We start from the raw sequence: 16,251 nt of genomic DNA on the forward strand, positions 1-16,251 counted from the left end.
AGTGGCTTGTATGACATACCTTACCGCCGCGGCCGAAGCTATTCTCCGTCAACAGCGTGATGCTGGGATATGGTGGTGGGACGTGCCATTGATGCAATAGTAGTGTGCCCCGCTTGTTCCAAAGACTTTCCGCGTACATATCTTGACGACCCCCACCAGACTTCTTCTTCCTTCTCTTGACCATCTCCCGCTTTATAAGCCTCAATTGCCTCGTATTGCACGCCCGGTCGCTGCAATTCTACCCCGCCAACACTTTCTCATCCACCCACCTACACCCACACGAGAACGCAATCATGTCTTCTGAGCCCGTCGGAGATTTCGGCCTCATCGGCCTGGCCGTAAGTACTCCATGCTCCGATCGCGTTCACGGCGAGTGCAGCAGAAAGTGCGCGTCGTCGTACTTTCCTGCCAGCCATTGAGTCCAGAGCGCGAATTATCCGGAGACATTCACCTCCAATGCATCAAGGCCAACCATGCTGACAATACATATAGGTCATGGGCCAGAACTTGATCCTCAACGCGTAAGTCACGACCAACGTCATAACCTACCAATCAATACTAACATCATCCAGTGCCGACCACGGCTTCACCGTTGTTGCTTTCAACCGAACGTAAGCGCCTCGATACACCGCGCCGCCAATACACACTGACAGGCAGATAGCGTTGCCAAGGTCGACCGTTTCTTGAACGATGAGGCCAAGGGCAAGTCCATTGTCGGCGCCCACTCCATCAAGGAGTTCGTCTCCAAGCTCAAGAAGCCCCGCCGCATGATGATGCTCGTCATGGCTGGTAAGCCCGTTGACGACTTCATCGAGCTCCTCCTCGAGGGAGGTGCCGAGGAGGGCGACATCATCATCGACGGTGGTAACTCCCACTACCCCGACACCAACCGCCGCACAAACTACCTCAAGTCCAAGGGTATCCGATTCGTCGGAACTGGTGTCTCTGGAGGAGAGGAGGGTGCCCGCTACGGTCCTTCCATCATGCCCGGTGGTAACGAGGAGGCCTGGCCATACATCAAGGTAGGAATGCGCGAAGAGATGAACAGGACAAAACTAACAATATCCAGGATGTCCTCCAGTCCATCTCCGCAAAGTCCGACGGCGAGGCCTGCTGCCAATGGGTTGGTGACGAGGGTGCCGGTCACTACGTCAAGATGGTCCACAACGGTATCGAGTACGGTGACATGCAGTTGATCTGCGAGGTGAGACGAGACGATCATACAGAAATAAAGAGGCGACTGACAGAAACAGGCCTACGACATCATGAAGCGCGGTCTCGGCATGAGCAACAAGGAGATTGGCGACGTTTTCACACAATGGAACAAGGGCGTTCTCGACTCATTCCTGATCGAGATTACCCGTGACATCATGTACAAGAACGACGACGATGGTGTTGCCATCGTTGAGAAGATCATGGACTCTGCTGGTCAGAAGGGTACCGGAAAGTGGACCGCCATCAACGCGCTCGACCTCGGTATGCCCGTTACCCTGATCGGAGAGGCCGTCTTCGCCCGTTGCCTGAGTTCGCTCAAGCAGGAGCGTGGCCGTGCCGCCGGTCTTTTGGACGGCCCCACCCCCAGCTTCTCTGGCGACCGCCAGGCCTTCATCGACAACCTCGAGCAGGCTCTTTACGCGTCCAAGATCATCTCGTACGCGCAGGGATTCATGCTGATCCAGAACGCCGCCAAGGAGTACAAGTGGAAGCTGAACAAGCCCGAGATTGCCCTCATGTGGCGCGGTGGATGCATTATCCGCTCCGTCTTCTTGAAGGAGATCACCAAGGCTTACCGCCAGAACCCCGAGCTCGAGAACTTGCTGTTCGACGACTTCTTCAGCAAGGCTATCCACAAGGCCCAGTCCGGATGGAGAGACACCGTTTCCAAGGGTGCTCTCTGGGGTATCCCCACCCCTGCTTTCAGCACCGCCCTCAGCTTCTACGACGGATACCGCGCCAAGGACCTGCCCGCCAACCTGTTGCAGGCGCAGCGTGACTACTTCGGTGCCCACACCTTCAGGATCAAGCCCGAGTTCGCCAACGAGACCTACAAGGAGGGCCAGGACATCCACGTCAACTGGACCGGAAGGGGTGGTAACATCTCTGCTTCTGTAAGTTTCACGCCCATTTATCATTTAGAAGACACTAACAACTTGCCAGACCTACAACGCTTAAAAAGGGGATATCCATTGCTTGTTAGACGGGAGCAGAGGGCTGCCCCGAGTTCATGTTTTATGAAGAACGTGAAAACTGAGATACCTCGAATCTAGAATGAATATAACGATTCGCATGTCCAATGTTTGCATGTGCTGGTGAATGTTTGAAGCTCAGCTTGACCGCTGTGTTGTTACTCGTACGCTAGCTGCAGTTAGCGTTGATCGTCGCGTACCTCCAGGTAGACCCTTGACGAGCCACCCCACTATGAATTGAACATTGTTACGAGGTCGCACGCGCATCGGCTTCCCAGCAGTCAGGATACACTCGGGACGGAAGCGTCTCCAAGGCCTACAGCATATACCTTCTATAATTGGCCCCGCGGCAAGCGCCCTGCGTAAAGGCTTGGCATCGCGACCACGGAAAGTTGCAGCGCATCACGACAACATCAACCCACCCGCCTCGCGCTCCGCCAGCTCCGCCACGCCAGCGCTGCCCCACGACCCGGTTGCGCGTGCGTCGTCGCGTTTTCATTTCTTTCATTCCTTTGGATTGTATATTCACTGCTTGTATGAGTCTCTGGCGTTAGGTCCTCCGTCGTAGAATCTGGGCAGGGACTAGGTGCTGACGAGACCCAATTGTAGCGGAGCAACACGTTAGCCTCCGCCGCCCGTAATACACAAGTCGCCTAGACAGAGGCACACAAGAGCAGGACCGTCATGGCGGACAACAAGCGCAATAGCGTTGCGGGCAAGGTTGCGACTCCGAACCTAAAAGCCGGCCCTGGATCGAACAAAGATGTCATTGGCGCGGATTCCGATCTGTACAAGGCTGTTGGGTCACGGTACGTTCCGCTCGTCGAAATGGTATCACCGCTGGGATGGTAGCTGACAGTTTTCCAGCATCAAAGTCACATGTGCCCCTGGCAAGAACGTCCTCGAGGGCACCCTCTTCACGGCCTGCAACCTCACCCACGCCATAGCCATCAACACCGCGCCCGCTCCACCGAACCCCTCCCCCACCTCCTTATTCAGCCAGCCCGGCGACTACCACATCATCCCATTCGCACACATTGAGTCCTTCGAGATCATCGGCACAGGAGAGCGCGTAGCAGAGTCCGCAGCGGGTTTCGATGGCGCACTCCCCAGCATCTCCAAGGTAGATCTAGCCGCGCTACAAGCCCGCGAAGACCAGACCATCCGCGAGATGAAGAAGAAGGACATGCAGAAGGGCAAGGGCGTTAGTGCCGAAGCACAGGAGTTGTTCGATGCTATATCGAGGACGTAAGTCACATCAGATCTGGCAGAGACAGGATATCAGGGCTAACATACGAACCACAGTCTACCAACTCGGTGGGCAGATACGCAGATCGTCGTCAACGACTCCGTCCTCATCCAGGCCCCGTACACGCTCGACAGCATCAAAGCACCCGCCGACAAGCACCAGGCTAAGGCTCACGTTCGCAAGGTCGTCGAAGCCTTCTACCAGCGTAAGAAGGGCGCGTCTGCGGGAGGAGCGGCTCGCGCTCCGGTCGCTGTGCCCAACGCCCCTAGGAAGGGAGGTTAGAGTCCGGTCACCCCAGGGGTTTGGCGACGGACAACTTGATGTAAGCCTTATCCGCAGAGGCCATGTCGCTGGCTGGAGAATTTCATCTTGTTGGTAGTGGGGGATATGAAACATGAAAGAGATGTGTAATGATGGTAGCAGTCATGCATCTTATGAGAGGGTGCTGGATGGTAGATATGCTATGCAGTATGCCACAGCAGGCATTTCAGAAATTCACAAAATGTTCAAAAGCCACGGCTCGTCTCGCCGTGTGATGTAAGTGCGAAACACTCAAAGGACGACATCGATGTCTTTAGGTTACGGAAAGAACACAACAGCTCAGCTTAAGGCGTACGACAGGATCCCGACGGACGCGCGGAGACAGGCACGAGCATAATGAAGACTACACGGTGGGATGTTTGTCATTTTACAACAAGGCATGCCCTGCGTAATACGTTCTGGCTTTGAGTGTTAGCAAGCTGCAGCTGAAAGCCTTTCTCATTCTGGTGGCAATTGGAACGCTCCTATAACTCATCGCTAGGTTATAACACCAGTCTTGTTCCGACGCACCCGTTCAACCCGCATGTTTCACAACGAGCAAGATGGATCCCTTGAGCATCGCAACGAATGTGGTAAGTTTAGCAAAACCGGGGCCTATTTGAGGCTTTCAAGCTAACCATACTTCTAGCTCCGAATCATTACGACTTTCCTCGGAGCTGCCAAAGGCCTCAACGACATACGGAACAAATGGAAGCACGCGCCCGTTACCGTGCGATTCCTCTGTTCCCAGCTCAAACTCAATGGGACCTTACTTTCGCGGCTGCAGGCACTACTTCTTGACGAAACGAATGCTGTGCACGCGGACCCAGACTTGGTCGATACGCTCGATACGACTCTGATAAGCTCTCTCGAGCTGGGGGTATGCCTCGGGAAGTACGTGTCGAAGATCATGAAGGGCGTCCATGGCGATGGTAGCATGAGCTCGAAAGCCAAATTCAGGACTCTGTGGAATGAGGATGAAGTCAAGGACTTTTTGGAACGGCTGCATCAACAGTATTCTGCGATCAACACGTTGATCGGCCCGCTGAACAGGTGAGTGAAGACAAAGTCTCCATATAGCGTACAAATACAGCCATGAATGGCCGACTGAATTTAGCAGGGATTCTTCGACCGAGAGAAAGAAACCCCTTAAGGAAAAGGAACAAAGCAAGACGATGCGAACAATGAACGAACACACCCAACACATGCGAAAGGCTTATGCCCTCACAGTGGCGGAGTCTACATTCAAAACCGAAGATTCCCCTAGCAGTCTCTTGAGCAATCTCTCCACCCTTGTCGGTCCTACTGACGGCTCTTCCGAACAACACTTCGAATCTGTCCTCTCGAACTCCAGAGTATACAAGAAAGCTTCTAACGCAGCTATGAGCCGGCGACCGAATACCGATTTCGACAATGCAAGCATGAGGACTAATCATTCTACAACTGCAGAGATTGGCGACCCGGACTTCATTACCGACCCCTCAAACACGGAAGAAGACACTGCTACTACAAGGCCTATAATTGTTCATATCTGTGATCCTGTTCATAGGGCGAGCAGAAATCTCAATGTTGCAGGCGTAACGGGTATTTGTACCGAAAGCTATCCTACCCAAGAGCCCGGGAAGTTGAGTTATAAGCCCCACGACCGGATACAGAACTTACGGAAGGTAGATGCGGCGTGGTGGTACGGCGCTACTGAACCTCCAGAAAATGTGCCTGAAAACCGTGGGATAATTCTTCGTCGAGACTTTTACCCTGTTTACAGGCTTAACGAATGGAAACCTGCATACACCGGCAGAAGCATGGGCACCGAAGCCGTCGGCGAGTGTTGGTTGCGCTATGAAGAGGGAGATCGTGTGGAATTCGATGTAAGTGACGTGAGACCCTGCTTCCATCACATTGAGCTAACCATACCAGCGAGTGTACCACAACTTCATATGGGTCGTCAGAGTATGTAGGAACTCAGACCATCACGCTGGGTCAAACGACATAGACTCACGGTGTCACAATGCGTCAACAGAGGGGCAAATGCTAGTCGATGTCATAGTGCTGAGTGACGAGATCCGGGAACAGGTCGATACTCTGTTAGCACATTGTGCTTGTCCTCTTACGCGTCTCGTCGGCTTGGAAGGACGTGAACGGTCCAAAGAGATTATAAAGATGGTAAATGAAGACGGTTGGCCCGAATCTGAACAAAAGATTGTAGCGGATTGCAAGAGTTTTAGGGAACTACAAGAAGCGGCAGAGTTATATAGGATGTGTGGATAATAGGGCTGGGACCTACAATGAGTCACAGGTGTGTCCACAGACACGGCAAAAAGGGAGATGAAGCATACGTGGCAGGATACGGGTTCAATTCGCTGGGTGAAAAGTACGCGAAGCCCATCACGCTGCCTTGTGCTAATATACAAAACGCCTCAACACATGCTGTAGTCCCCAAACCCCCCTCCCCCCAACCTCACCGCTCTCAACCCCTCCACTCAAGCGCATCCTTCTCCAACACCGCATGCCTCATCCGAAGCAAGTCCACCCGGCTGGTGTACGTCAGGCGCCCCTCTGCCTTCCACCTCGTGTTGTACGGGATCTGGTACGTATCCAGGACATCGACAAACGCACCAGCCCTGGGCTCATACGCCCCCGCCGTCTGATCCACCTCCAGATTCATCTTCCCGGGCCCCATGCCCCCACCATAAGAGACATTGTCGAAGCCGCGGAAATTGGCTCCAACGACGTATGTGCTGCGCGCACGCAGCGAGGGGGTCTTGTTGGTGAGGCCGTTGCCTCCGGCGGTTGTGATGGGCATGCCGATCATGCAGTCGTCCATCTTCTTGACGATGATGAACGGATAGACCTTGATGCAGATCTGGCCGTACTCGGACTGGACGAACCAGTCGCGCGAGGTGGCTGCCATGCGGGGGAGTGGCGCCCATCCGATGTCGCCTACGCTGATGGCGTTGATGGCGGTGGGGTCGAGGCGCTGGGGGCGCTCGGGCCCGTGTGGTGGTAGTGGTGGTGGTGAAGGCGAATCTTTGTCGACCTCCATCTCGTCTTCCTTCACCTCTCCCTCTTCGATCTCTCCCTCCTCCATCTCCTCCTCCATCTCATCCTCCCCCATCTCCCCCTCCCCTTCTTCCAAACCCTTCCCCAAAACCTCACTATCCCACCTCGCCAAAAACGCTTCAAATCGCTGCACGCAAAGCAACAACTCACCGGAAATCGTCTCGATCTCGTCGGCCGTAGCCTCTTCTCCTTGTAGTGCCCGAAGGCGGTTCTGATGTGCCTCTATAGCGAGGACTTCCATGGCGATGTCGCGCCCGAGGTTGATGGTGGTGAGGGAGGGCATGGCGGGCCATGCCGGCGACGTTGCCGTGAAGGCGAGGAGTGTGGTGGTGGTGTGGGTGGTCATGGTGACTATGTGGTTAGTTACGGGAAGGGAGGGGAGGGGTTGGGGGGGATGTAGGATGTAGGGAGGGCTATGAGAGACGGGAATTGGGGTGCTGGAGGTACATGTAGGCGGTAGAGGGCAGGATGCCACAAGGGCAGTGAGATGCTGGGGGTGATATAGACGGTAGGGAGTGAGCTGCAGCAACGTATGAAGCTGCCGAAACCCCTGTAGGCCGCAAAGCCACTGATTCCGTAACAAAAAGAGAGGATACTTACGAGTGCAGTCAGTGTGTGTTGCTGAAGAATCTCAAAAATCGGCGGCATCAAAACTTTTGTTATGGGCGTCCTGGGTGCAAACGCTCGTTGCTGTCTTGGCGGTGAAAAGTGCGGCTCACTGCTCACGTTCACTGTGAGTTCGGCAGAGAGAGAGGAGCGAGAAGCTGGATGTGAGAGCGGAAGTGAGCGTGACGGCGACATTGGGGTTGGAATTTGTATGGGATATGCAAGAAATGAGGTTGACGGATACGTGGGAGATGGCATCTGTACGTAGGAAGGGCAGTGCGTGATGTAGGCGTATTGTGGCATTAAGGCGCGATGGATACTAGTGGCATGACATTAATGTAAGCATAGTATGGCATTGAAATGTTGGAGATATCTGCTACAGAACTTGATGTCGTATGCATGAATCTCTGGTTCTGTATCCTACATCATACAAAAGAAGGTCTCCGTCTGCACAAGTTCCTCAAATCGCAAATTTATACTGCCTTTGCACTTTTCGCCGCTCTTTTCCACTTCACATGACAACTAACCCAGCATATTGGGCAGTATTGTAATGTCCGAATGGGAATGTCTGAAGATGTGGAGTTTGTCACCAGTAATATTATGTCTGTGACTAGTTTTGATTGGAACTACTACAAAGGCATTTTCTCATCTAAGCCTGCGTTAGTTCCGTCTGTTCTGCTCTTATGATCGGACTGAACATGTCTACTTCCACTCCACCCCCCAAGTAACCTCCCCCTTTCTAAACGGCACGACCTCACACTCGCCCCCACCCTCCTTCCTCAACACATCCACAACCGTCTCCTTTCCCTTCCTCAACACAATCCTCTCCTTCTTCTCATCCTCAATCTGATAAAACTTCCTCCCCCATCCCCCAAAGAAGCCCTCTAGAACCTCTTGGCTCACCTCCTCCTCTTTGATAACGCCCCTGGCAATGCCTACCTCCAACGCATCAAGCACATAACCCACCGCATAAGGCTGCGTAAAAACCCCCGCAGCAACCTTATCCTCCCCCCTCTTCTTCCCCCTCGGATGCGGCGCCGAGTCCGTCCCCAGAAAAAACTTCCCATTCCCCTGCACCACCGCGCGGAGCAACGCATCCCTATCCTCAGGCGTCTTCGCAACAGGCTTGCAGAAACAAAAGGGATCGCCTGCCCAGTCATCGATGATGAGGCTGAGGTGGTGCGCGGTGATTGTGCCGCTGACGGAGGGGCCGCAGGAGCGGACGGCGGAGAGGGCGGCGGATGTGCTGCAGTGCTCGAGGATGATGCGCAGGGCGGGGAACTTGGCGTGTAGGAGCAGGAAGGTGGGGAGGAAGGCGGGTTCGGCGTTGAGGATGGTTATGGCGCCTGTTTTGCTGTCTTTGGTGGTAGTGATGTGCGTGTTTGGGGGCGTGGACGGGACTTCGCCGTGCAGGTTTAGGACCATGTTTTGTTTCTCCATTTCGGCGAAGACGGGGTAGAAGGGTTCGTAGGAGAGGACGCCTGAGGAGGAGTTCTGTGGGGTGGTTAGTCCGCTTGTCACTCGCATGAGTTGCCAATCTCTTCCTCTGTTATCCTCTTTCATGTACACGTTTTGAGACTCAGTGGGGAAGACTTTACGTACCGTAGTAACACCAGCAGGATACGACTTGACCCCCGTAATCCCCGCTTTCTTCGCCTCACGAATAACCTCCGGCGTGATATCCTCGTGAAGATACAACGACATGACGTAATTCACATTCGGCTCAATAGCACGAAGTCTATCGCGGTACTCGAGACATTGCTTCACGGATGTGATAGGCGGGACCAGGTTGGGCTATAGTGATGGTTAAGACGAGTTAGAGAGCACCGTGACCGAAATGTTGCGAGAAGCGTAAATTGACAACAACACATGAACAGAAAGGGAGGACGAAGAGGAGCAACATTGACGATGGTAGCGAAAATGAAATGGCCGATACCTTGGATGTGGAATGAATGGTATCAAACTTACCATAACATACACCTGATTCACACCACCCTTGCGAATCGTAGGCGTAACCAGCTGCGACATCTCGCCATCGCGAAGATGGACGTGAGCATCATATGCCGCTGGCAGCTCAATCTCGGTCAACTCTGTAAACTTCATGTTTGGATTAGGTGACTATGGATCGTGGAGTTAGTCGTTGTTGTTGTTACCCCAAAAAAGTTGTCCCGCATTTTTGGCGAGATCGGCGGCGGGCGCAGATAGAGCCGCACTAGTCCGGATGTGGAAGGCATCGCCATATGTATGAACTTGAATGTGCTGAACATCGGGAGTATTATAGCTTCACGATGCCGATTAGAGCTACAGAAGTACACATCAAGGCTGTGATATATCGACTTTATGCCAGGATATTGGGTATTCGCAACGCGTGGTCCAACTACTTGGCCCACCACAAGAAAGATCCTCCCATCGCCAAAGTCGCCCTTCAACTCCCCCCTGAACATACCAGACCGACTAATCAGCATCCACAAACTCCTCTTCAAAGACCACCCCTCTTGTCTCAACCTCAACCCTCTTATTCCAATTCTTCGGCACATACTCCACCGACAACCCTGAATGACGAGTATAACGAGTCTTACTCGAGCTCGTCGAACTCACACTGCCGCTTCGATGCGAGAACACAGATTTCTTCCTACAAGGTTCTGTTTCAAGTTTGATCCCGTCTTGTGCTGATGGCGTTGCGCTGACTCGGGGTTGTTTCCTTGGTCGCTCTTTTGATGTGCGGCTCTGGCTTTCGGGGGCGAAAGGGTCTTCATCTTCTTCTCGACTGCGTTTGGTGGGGGTTGGTGCGGAAGTTGGTGTAGAGGAGGAAGTGGACATGCTAGATAAGGAGAGTCGACCGACGCCAGCAGCGAGAGATTTGGAAAGTCGAGAGAAGAAGCCGGTTGTTTGGGGAACCGAGGCATTGGGTTGTGATATAGTTGGAGTCTGTGAAGTTTCGCTGATTGCGCCATTAGGCATGCTCGCATTCCTTCTAGATGGCCCCGGAGTACTGTTCACAGTCGAAGTAGCACCATCGGTTTGCCGTCGTCCAGGTATCATCACCACCGGTCCGGAACTCCTGCGGCGATGTTCCTTCTGAGAAGGCGATATATCCTGTGCTTTAGATTGAGGTCTGGGCTTCTTGACACTCTTCTCGATTTGTGACGTTTCAGCGTCGCTAGTTGCGTCCACCACCTCAGCTGAGTTCTGCGTCGTTCCGTTCGCAGTAAACCCCAACTCGTTCTTCTGGACGGCCTGTAGTAGAGACAGACCCATGGCAAAAGCAACCTTACGGTCCACCCCATTGCCAACAATTTTGTATTGCTCCGAGAGGGAGCCAATGATGGGCTCTTCGTCCATATAGCCCTGGGTCCGACGTGCCTCCAGTACACTGATAGACCGATGTTGATCCCAATGCAATGTAGCGCCATTTCGAGAATCTCGGATGACTATATTTGTTGTGATAGTCGGTACCAATCCCGCTGCTTTGATCCGTCGGTACGCTTTTCCAATGTCGGTCCTTGGGTCTCGTAGCGAAGTCGGAATCAGACCACGTCTATCTGCTTCTTTGTAGTCACAGCCCGGAGGCTGTCGTGGAATGCATCTGACCAATGCTCGTTGCTTACGCGTTGGTACTTGCGGTAAGCGGTGGTCTGGGAACGGAATACAAGTCTGTACGATACCATTGCCAATGTCGGGTAGTTCCGCATCGACGGAAACCGCTGGTACATACGGAAAAGGCGTTGGGTAGTGCTCGCGTTCACCAAATTTCTGTCCGTTGGGTAGATAACCTAAGCTTCGTCCCGCCGTCTCCTCGTAAGGCCGCGCGTGGGTGTGCCAAGGTTGGGCAATTGGCTCAAGTCCGGGTGCAGCTATGGTGAGGATCAGGCGTGAACGCTGTTGCGCGCTGCCGTAACTCCAAGCGTCCATGATGTACTGATTACACTGATATCCCATTGATACGAGTGAAGCAACAACCTGAGATAACACGTTCTGGTCTTCAAATCCAGTCCGTGTTGAAGCCATGTTGACGACGTTTTCGAGTATACCGTACAAAGGGCGATACAGATCCACATACGAGCAGAAGGTGCTAATATGTGACGCATTCTTCAGGGACTGCGGACTGAGAATATTATGCTGAAGAGCTGAGAACCCAGGACATGGCGATCCAGCAGCAAGGAAGTCGACTTCTCCGACCCGAGGGACAAGGTCAGGTTTATTACCCTTGAGAGCTGCGTCAAAGTGATCATCGACGGAGCCACAGAACAGATGCATCGTCTTCGGGCTCTTCGAGTTAGCTCGCTGAGTGTGGATGGCATGGGGACTGAAGTCGACAGCGGAGTGGAAGGTAACTGCTCCACCTTCTTCAAGGCCTCGATCAAGCGAGCCGCCGCCACTGAAGATACTCATTCCTCTCAATGAATTAGCAGAAGCCATGTCAGGGCCCTCGTTGAATGTCTTCGGAAGATTCCGCAGAAAGATGAGTTTCTGATCGCCTTCCACGCCAGTCAATCCCATAGACAAAAACCAGAGATCACCAGCACCGCCACGATTGTACGTGAAAGGTATCTGTCCGTTCTGGACGTCAGACTTACTCACGAACTTGACATAGCAGCGCCTCTGGATGCGGGAAATGGACACGTCTTCGTATTCGTCCGTGAGGACAAGCTCATTGGCCAAGAGATTCAAGCGCCGAGCTTTGGCTGCTAGTTCTCTGCAGTCGCGTTCCAGTCGTAACAGTCTTCGCACTCTGACAATCCCCTTGGCGCGGTCAAGGTGTTGAAAGACGGCTGGATCCAGGAACTTGTCTCTGTTGCGGGTCCTTGATAGATATACCGTGTCGCCTCGACAGTAATCATCGACGAATGTGCGCTTTTCCTTCCGACACGTGCAAGTCTTGTGTGAAGATCGAAGACTGACAAATGCACTGTCTTGTGTGACGTAGGTTTGCCGAACGAAAAAGCGCTCAGCGTCGATAGTAGATGGTGACCAGTCTAAATCGTACCTCCCCTTGATGTCCGTAGACAATAGCTCTCCTTCGGAGCAATTGCAGTTATCCGATAGGAAGACCTCGTTCTTGTAGGGATATTCCGCCTTGAAAATGTTCGTCTCGTGGTGTCGATAAATCCATAGCACGAACAACCTCTGCGTTCCATCCTCCAAGGACTCGGTACCCTGGACGTATGCGAGCCATTCCCATGTCGTGTTGCGCCAAACGGTTGCGTCAGCCTCGTCGGGGATCAAGGCAACGACATCGCTAACCTTCACTGGTGAGTCACCGTACGGTTGACATACATTTCGTCGCGGAGTAGTCGGTTTCCGTGCCCAGAAACTCTGCGCAAACCCCAGCCTTCGTTTCCTGCGCTCTTGTTGTATCCTGACCGTGTCGGTAGGCCGTTTTGCCTGAATTTGCTCACCAAAGTACATGTGCTTGAAGCAATCATAAACTTCTGGTGTGGCGATGGTGTGCTCAATGATCTGCTTCTGCGCCTTGACAGCCGTTAACCCTTTAGCCATGCACTCGCTCCAGAGAGGATGAGCAAGCAGTTGTGTCGAGTTGGGGAGATTGAAGGCTTGGTTGTAGAAGTATTCAATGTAGGCATGCACGGCGACGCGAAAGTCAGTTTGGTGTCTGAAAGCAGTATGCCATTGCTGGAAGTCCGCGCATTGATCAAAACGGGGCGAGAGCCAGTCATAGAAGTCTTTGCGGAAGTCGTTGAGCCCGACTGATCCCACGGGTTGGCTGTCCACATAGTCGATAATATGCTTTCCCAGTTGCGCTACCCAGAGGAAGGATTTTTGAAACTCTTTGTAGCCTGGGGCCGGCTTGGCAAGTCTGTACCATATGTCGTAATGTTTGTCCTTACTCGCAAACGTAGACTGTATGTAAGTAGTAACACCAGAATTCTCATCGTCTCCGTAGCCCTCGACAGAGCTATCCTGAATTGGTACTGCATGTACGTAGTGTTTGGTCGATCCCACGCAGATGAAGCCATCGAAGCACAACTTCTTCGCGATCGAAACCTCCAAATAGTGCAGGCTCGTCAGCTCATACGCTCTGCATTCGCTCTCTGGTGTCCGATAAATTTCGTAATCTTGCAGGTCCACAATCAAAAGTTGCTTCTCAGGCCTCGGCCCATCGTACACAGGCTCTTCGCGGGATTGCTTTCTCCATTCACTCTTCAAGCTTCGTAATGCTTCCGATTCGGGCGTTACAGGTACGGGCGGAGACCAGTTTGCGACATGTGACCTGGCGAAATCACTCAGCGCCGGCAATGTGATTTTCGGTTCGCTTCGTCGTCTCGGTTGTGCGCTCTGTGTGCTTTGCCTCCTCTTCTTTGGCTCTGGCGTTTCTAGCGTGATGTTGTCACCGATTGTCGCATCCATCGTGCGCTCGCAATGTGGGTGTGATCCTCGGCGAGATTTCGGTGTATGCGTGAAGTGTCGCGCGCGTCGTACAGGAGTGAGAAAACCGCGAAACGATCGAACCTGCTATCTCTCTCTCTTTTCTCTAGGCAGCATTCGTAATGATTGAAGAACAGTGAATGCGGTGGTGACGGTGACTCTTGCAGCTGTGAATTCCTCCTCTTGCAATCACCGCGACCAACAAAGGTCATCAACGCGTCGCGTGTCAAACACCCAGCCACAATAAAAACAAGACAACAGAACACCAGGTCAAACAAGCTGTCTCAGACAGCAGTCAAACATTTCGGTAAAGAGAGAGACACCGTTGACGACACGCGGAGATTATCGCGCTCGGACTGGTAGCGATGTTCGATTAGGGAAGGCAGCAGCAGAGCCTCACCCCGGGGCAAGCGCACCAGCCACCCGCATTTGGAGAGGCAGGTGGGACATGGTCGTTGGATAGGTGGATCGCCCGTTTGGTGAGTTGATATTATGGGTCTTTGTGAGAGGATAACGACGGATGGCAGTTTGCGATGAGAGGAGATGTTGCAAGCGTTAGGTAGGGCGGGATGCTGAGGGTGGCTTTAGCACGTGCTGGTCGTACGAACGGGTGGTTGTGGAGATCAGCACCACCAGAAGGGGTAGCGCAAAGCAGTAGATCTCTCAACCTTTACCTCAATTGCATGCAGTGCATGTAAAGTCGGTAAGAATCGCGTGGTACTATCGTTTGTTTTCCTACCGCCAGTAGAGATACATCGATTGATCAGGTCGACAGGTGAAAGAACCCCTTGACAACACCATGGTATCCGTACTTAATGTAGTAGAACAACACATCGTTAAATACTATTGAAATGACATGAAATCTAATGCAGCGCTCATGCACGGCGCAAGCTCGCCAGGACATATCAACAGTACGCCGCCCTACTCAGAACGCCTCTGTAACGCCTTACTTCTGCATGCAGTTTCCGCGAACAGTGACGTTTACCCCCATTCCCGAAAGATAACCATTGTGAGATACTGCTGAATCATCCGTTCTTCGGAGCATAGTCCCAGATATGCGACGAATCCCAACTCTCCGTTTCTTCCTTCCTCGCCTTAGGATCATCCCCCCTCTTCTTCGCGTCCTCTCTCAGCGCATCCAACTCCCTATCCATACCACTAATCTCCGTCCTCAGTTTATTGATAGTCTCAATCTCTTCCTTGGAGAAATTGGGATCCTTGCCGTCCTTCTTAGCCTCCTCCTCGCGCTTGTTGAACTTATCCAGCTGGGTAAACTTCTCGTTGCGCGCATCCTGCTTCTTGAAGTACTCGTCGTACTTCTTCTGGCCGCCGAAGCAAATGCCGTAGCCGTCGCAGTAACACGTGTTCATAGCCGGGCAGTGGACTTCATGGCCAGTAAAGATGTAGTGCCAGATGTATTCGAAGATGCGGCCGGAGAACTGGTCGTCCATGCCCGTTGTAAGCAGCCACTTGCGGTAGTGGATGAAGCGCTCGATAGGCACTTCCTGGATGCGCTGGCGCGACACGGCGAATTGGGCGCAGCAGATTCCCGAGATGGAAGGCGGGATCGGGGCGCCCGGGTGGATCTCCTCCCAGATGTTGCGCCGCCAGTAGATCTCCTCGGGCTTGTGGAAGAAGTCAAAGTCGCCGCCGGGGCGGTCCATGTGGATCCAGTCCGGGCAGCCCGGGTCGTGGTGGCAGCGCACGTTCATGTAGCCCATGCGGGCGACGCGCTCGTGGTTGAGGCGCTGGATCATCTGCGCGGCGTCGAGGCCGAGCAGCTGGTTGTTGTGCCAGGCGTGGCGGTGGGCGTGCATGAAGATGGACGTGTCGGGGAGGTCGTCGTAGTGGTCGATGATGTACGAGAGGTAGACCTGGTCAGTTAGCGGACAATTACAACACCTATATGTAATGATCTGATACGTACCATGGCCTCGCGACCTTTGTTCTTGGGGATCTTGTGCTCGGCATTGGGGTTGTCGACTTCGTACACGACCAGCGGCGCATCGGGGATCTCCTTGTCCATCCAGCTAATGTCCTCCTTCTGCGTCTTGGGCACGATGATCTTGTACGTGTAGTTGCTGCCCGGCGGCTTCGTCTGCGCCTCGGAGAAGCGCAGCGGCAGGCCAAAGTCGAGAGGGTCACCGCGCAGCGAGGGCCGGTAGCCGTGGGCAGCGCTGCTCCCGGAGTTCCATGCTGGAATTGACGGGATTTGGTGGAGATACCACCACACGAGGCCGGCGGCGAGCAAGACGAAGACGAGCGGGATGGCCCTCGGGGGTCCGCTGAGCATGGTGGGTGACGGAACGGCTAGTAGCGAGGGCTCATTGATGGTTGTGGAGACTGGAGAGGTGTTCGAGACCAGGACCTACGTGATGATCATGGCGCGGGATGCAGGCGGCGCCGGGGGTGCGTTCGGCCTCGTTGTCGTCAGCTCTCTCGACGCAAAGGTGGATCTTCCCG

At 53.5% G+C, this 16,251-nt stretch overlaps 7 protein-coding genes across 7 annotated transcripts; 3 read left to right on the plus strand and 4 right to left on the minus strand.

Annotated features, from left to right (window-relative positions):
* Positions 1 to 293: 293 nt before the first annotated feature.
* Positions 294 to 2,172, plus strand: GND1 (phosphogluconate dehydrogenase (decarboxylating) gnd1; the record flags this gene model as incomplete). The annotated part of the gene is made up of 7 exons (XM_049337676.1): positions 294 to 338; positions 493 to 521; positions 573 to 611; positions 662 to 1,022; positions 1,070 to 1,204; positions 1,254 to 2,108; positions 2,158 to 2,172. 7 exons carry the CDS (start codon positions 294 to 296, stop codon positions 2,170 to 2,172), a joined length of 1,479 nt encoding a protein of 492 aa, XP_049183212.1.
* A 698-nt stretch (positions 2,173 to 2,870) lies between these two features.
* J4E83_010798 (uncharacterized protein) lies at positions 2,871 to 3,717 on the plus strand (the record flags this gene model as incomplete). The annotated part of the gene is made up of 3 exons (XM_049337677.1): positions 2,871 to 2,995; positions 3,054 to 3,434; positions 3,492 to 3,717. 3 exons carry the CDS (start codon positions 2,871 to 2,873, stop codon positions 3,715 to 3,717), a joined length of 732 nt encoding a protein of 243 aa, XP_049183213.1.
* A 581-nt stretch (positions 3,718 to 4,298) lies between these two features.
* J4E83_010799 (uncharacterized protein) lies at positions 4,299 to 5,728 on the plus strand (the record flags this gene model as incomplete). Its single annotated transcript, XM_049337678.1, has 4 exons — positions 4,299 to 4,328; positions 4,385 to 4,788; positions 4,856 to 5,603; positions 5,702 to 5,728. The coding sequence occupies 4 exons, from the start codon at positions 4,299 to 4,301 to the stop codon at positions 5,726 to 5,728; spliced, it is 1,209 nt and encodes a 402-aa protein (XP_049183214.1).
* A 474-nt stretch (positions 5,729 to 6,202) lies between these two features.
* Positions 6,203 to 7,141, minus strand: J4E83_010800 (uncharacterized protein; the record flags this gene model as incomplete). The annotated part of the gene is made up of 1 exon (XM_049337679.1): positions 6,203 to 7,141. One exon carries the CDS (start codon positions 7,139 to 7,141, stop codon positions 6,203 to 6,205), a length of 939 nt encoding a protein of 312 aa, XP_049183215.1.
* Positions 7,142 to 8,103: 962 nt separating this feature from the next.
* Positions 8,104 to 9,504, minus strand: J4E83_010801 (uncharacterized protein; the record flags this gene model as incomplete). The annotated part of the gene is made up of 3 exons (XM_049337680.1): positions 8,104 to 8,895; positions 9,004 to 9,195; positions 9,370 to 9,504. The coding sequence occupies 3 exons, from the start codon at positions 9,502 to 9,504 to the stop codon at positions 8,104 to 8,106; spliced, it is 1,119 nt and encodes a 372-aa protein (XP_049183216.1).
* A 472-nt stretch (positions 9,505 to 9,976) lies between these two features.
* Positions 9,977 to 13,770, minus strand: J4E83_010802 (uncharacterized protein; the record flags this gene model as incomplete). The annotated part of the gene is made up of 2 exons (XM_049337681.1): positions 9,977 to 10,033; positions 10,246 to 13,770. The coding sequence occupies 2 exons, from the start codon at positions 13,768 to 13,770 to the stop codon at positions 9,977 to 9,979; spliced, it is 3,582 nt and encodes a 1,193-aa protein (XP_049183217.1).
* A 1,043-nt stretch (positions 13,771 to 14,813) lies between these two features.
* Positions 14,814 to 16,081, minus strand: J4E83_010803 (uncharacterized protein; the record flags this gene model as incomplete). The annotated part of the gene is made up of 2 exons (XM_049337682.1): positions 14,814 to 15,662; positions 15,716 to 16,081. 2 exons carry the CDS (start codon positions 16,079 to 16,081, stop codon positions 14,814 to 14,816), a joined length of 1,215 nt encoding a protein of 404 aa, XP_049183218.1.
* Positions 16,082 to 16,251: the final 170 nt, after the last annotated feature.

The sequence above is a fragment of the Alternaria metachromatica genome (genome assembly GCF_023757995.1).
Source record: "Alternaria metachromatica strain BMP 0045 chromosome Unknown scaffold_52, whole genome shotgun sequence".
Lineage (NCBI taxonomy): Eukaryota > Fungi > Ascomycota > Dothideomycetes > Pleosporales > Pleosporaceae > Alternaria > Alternaria metachromatica.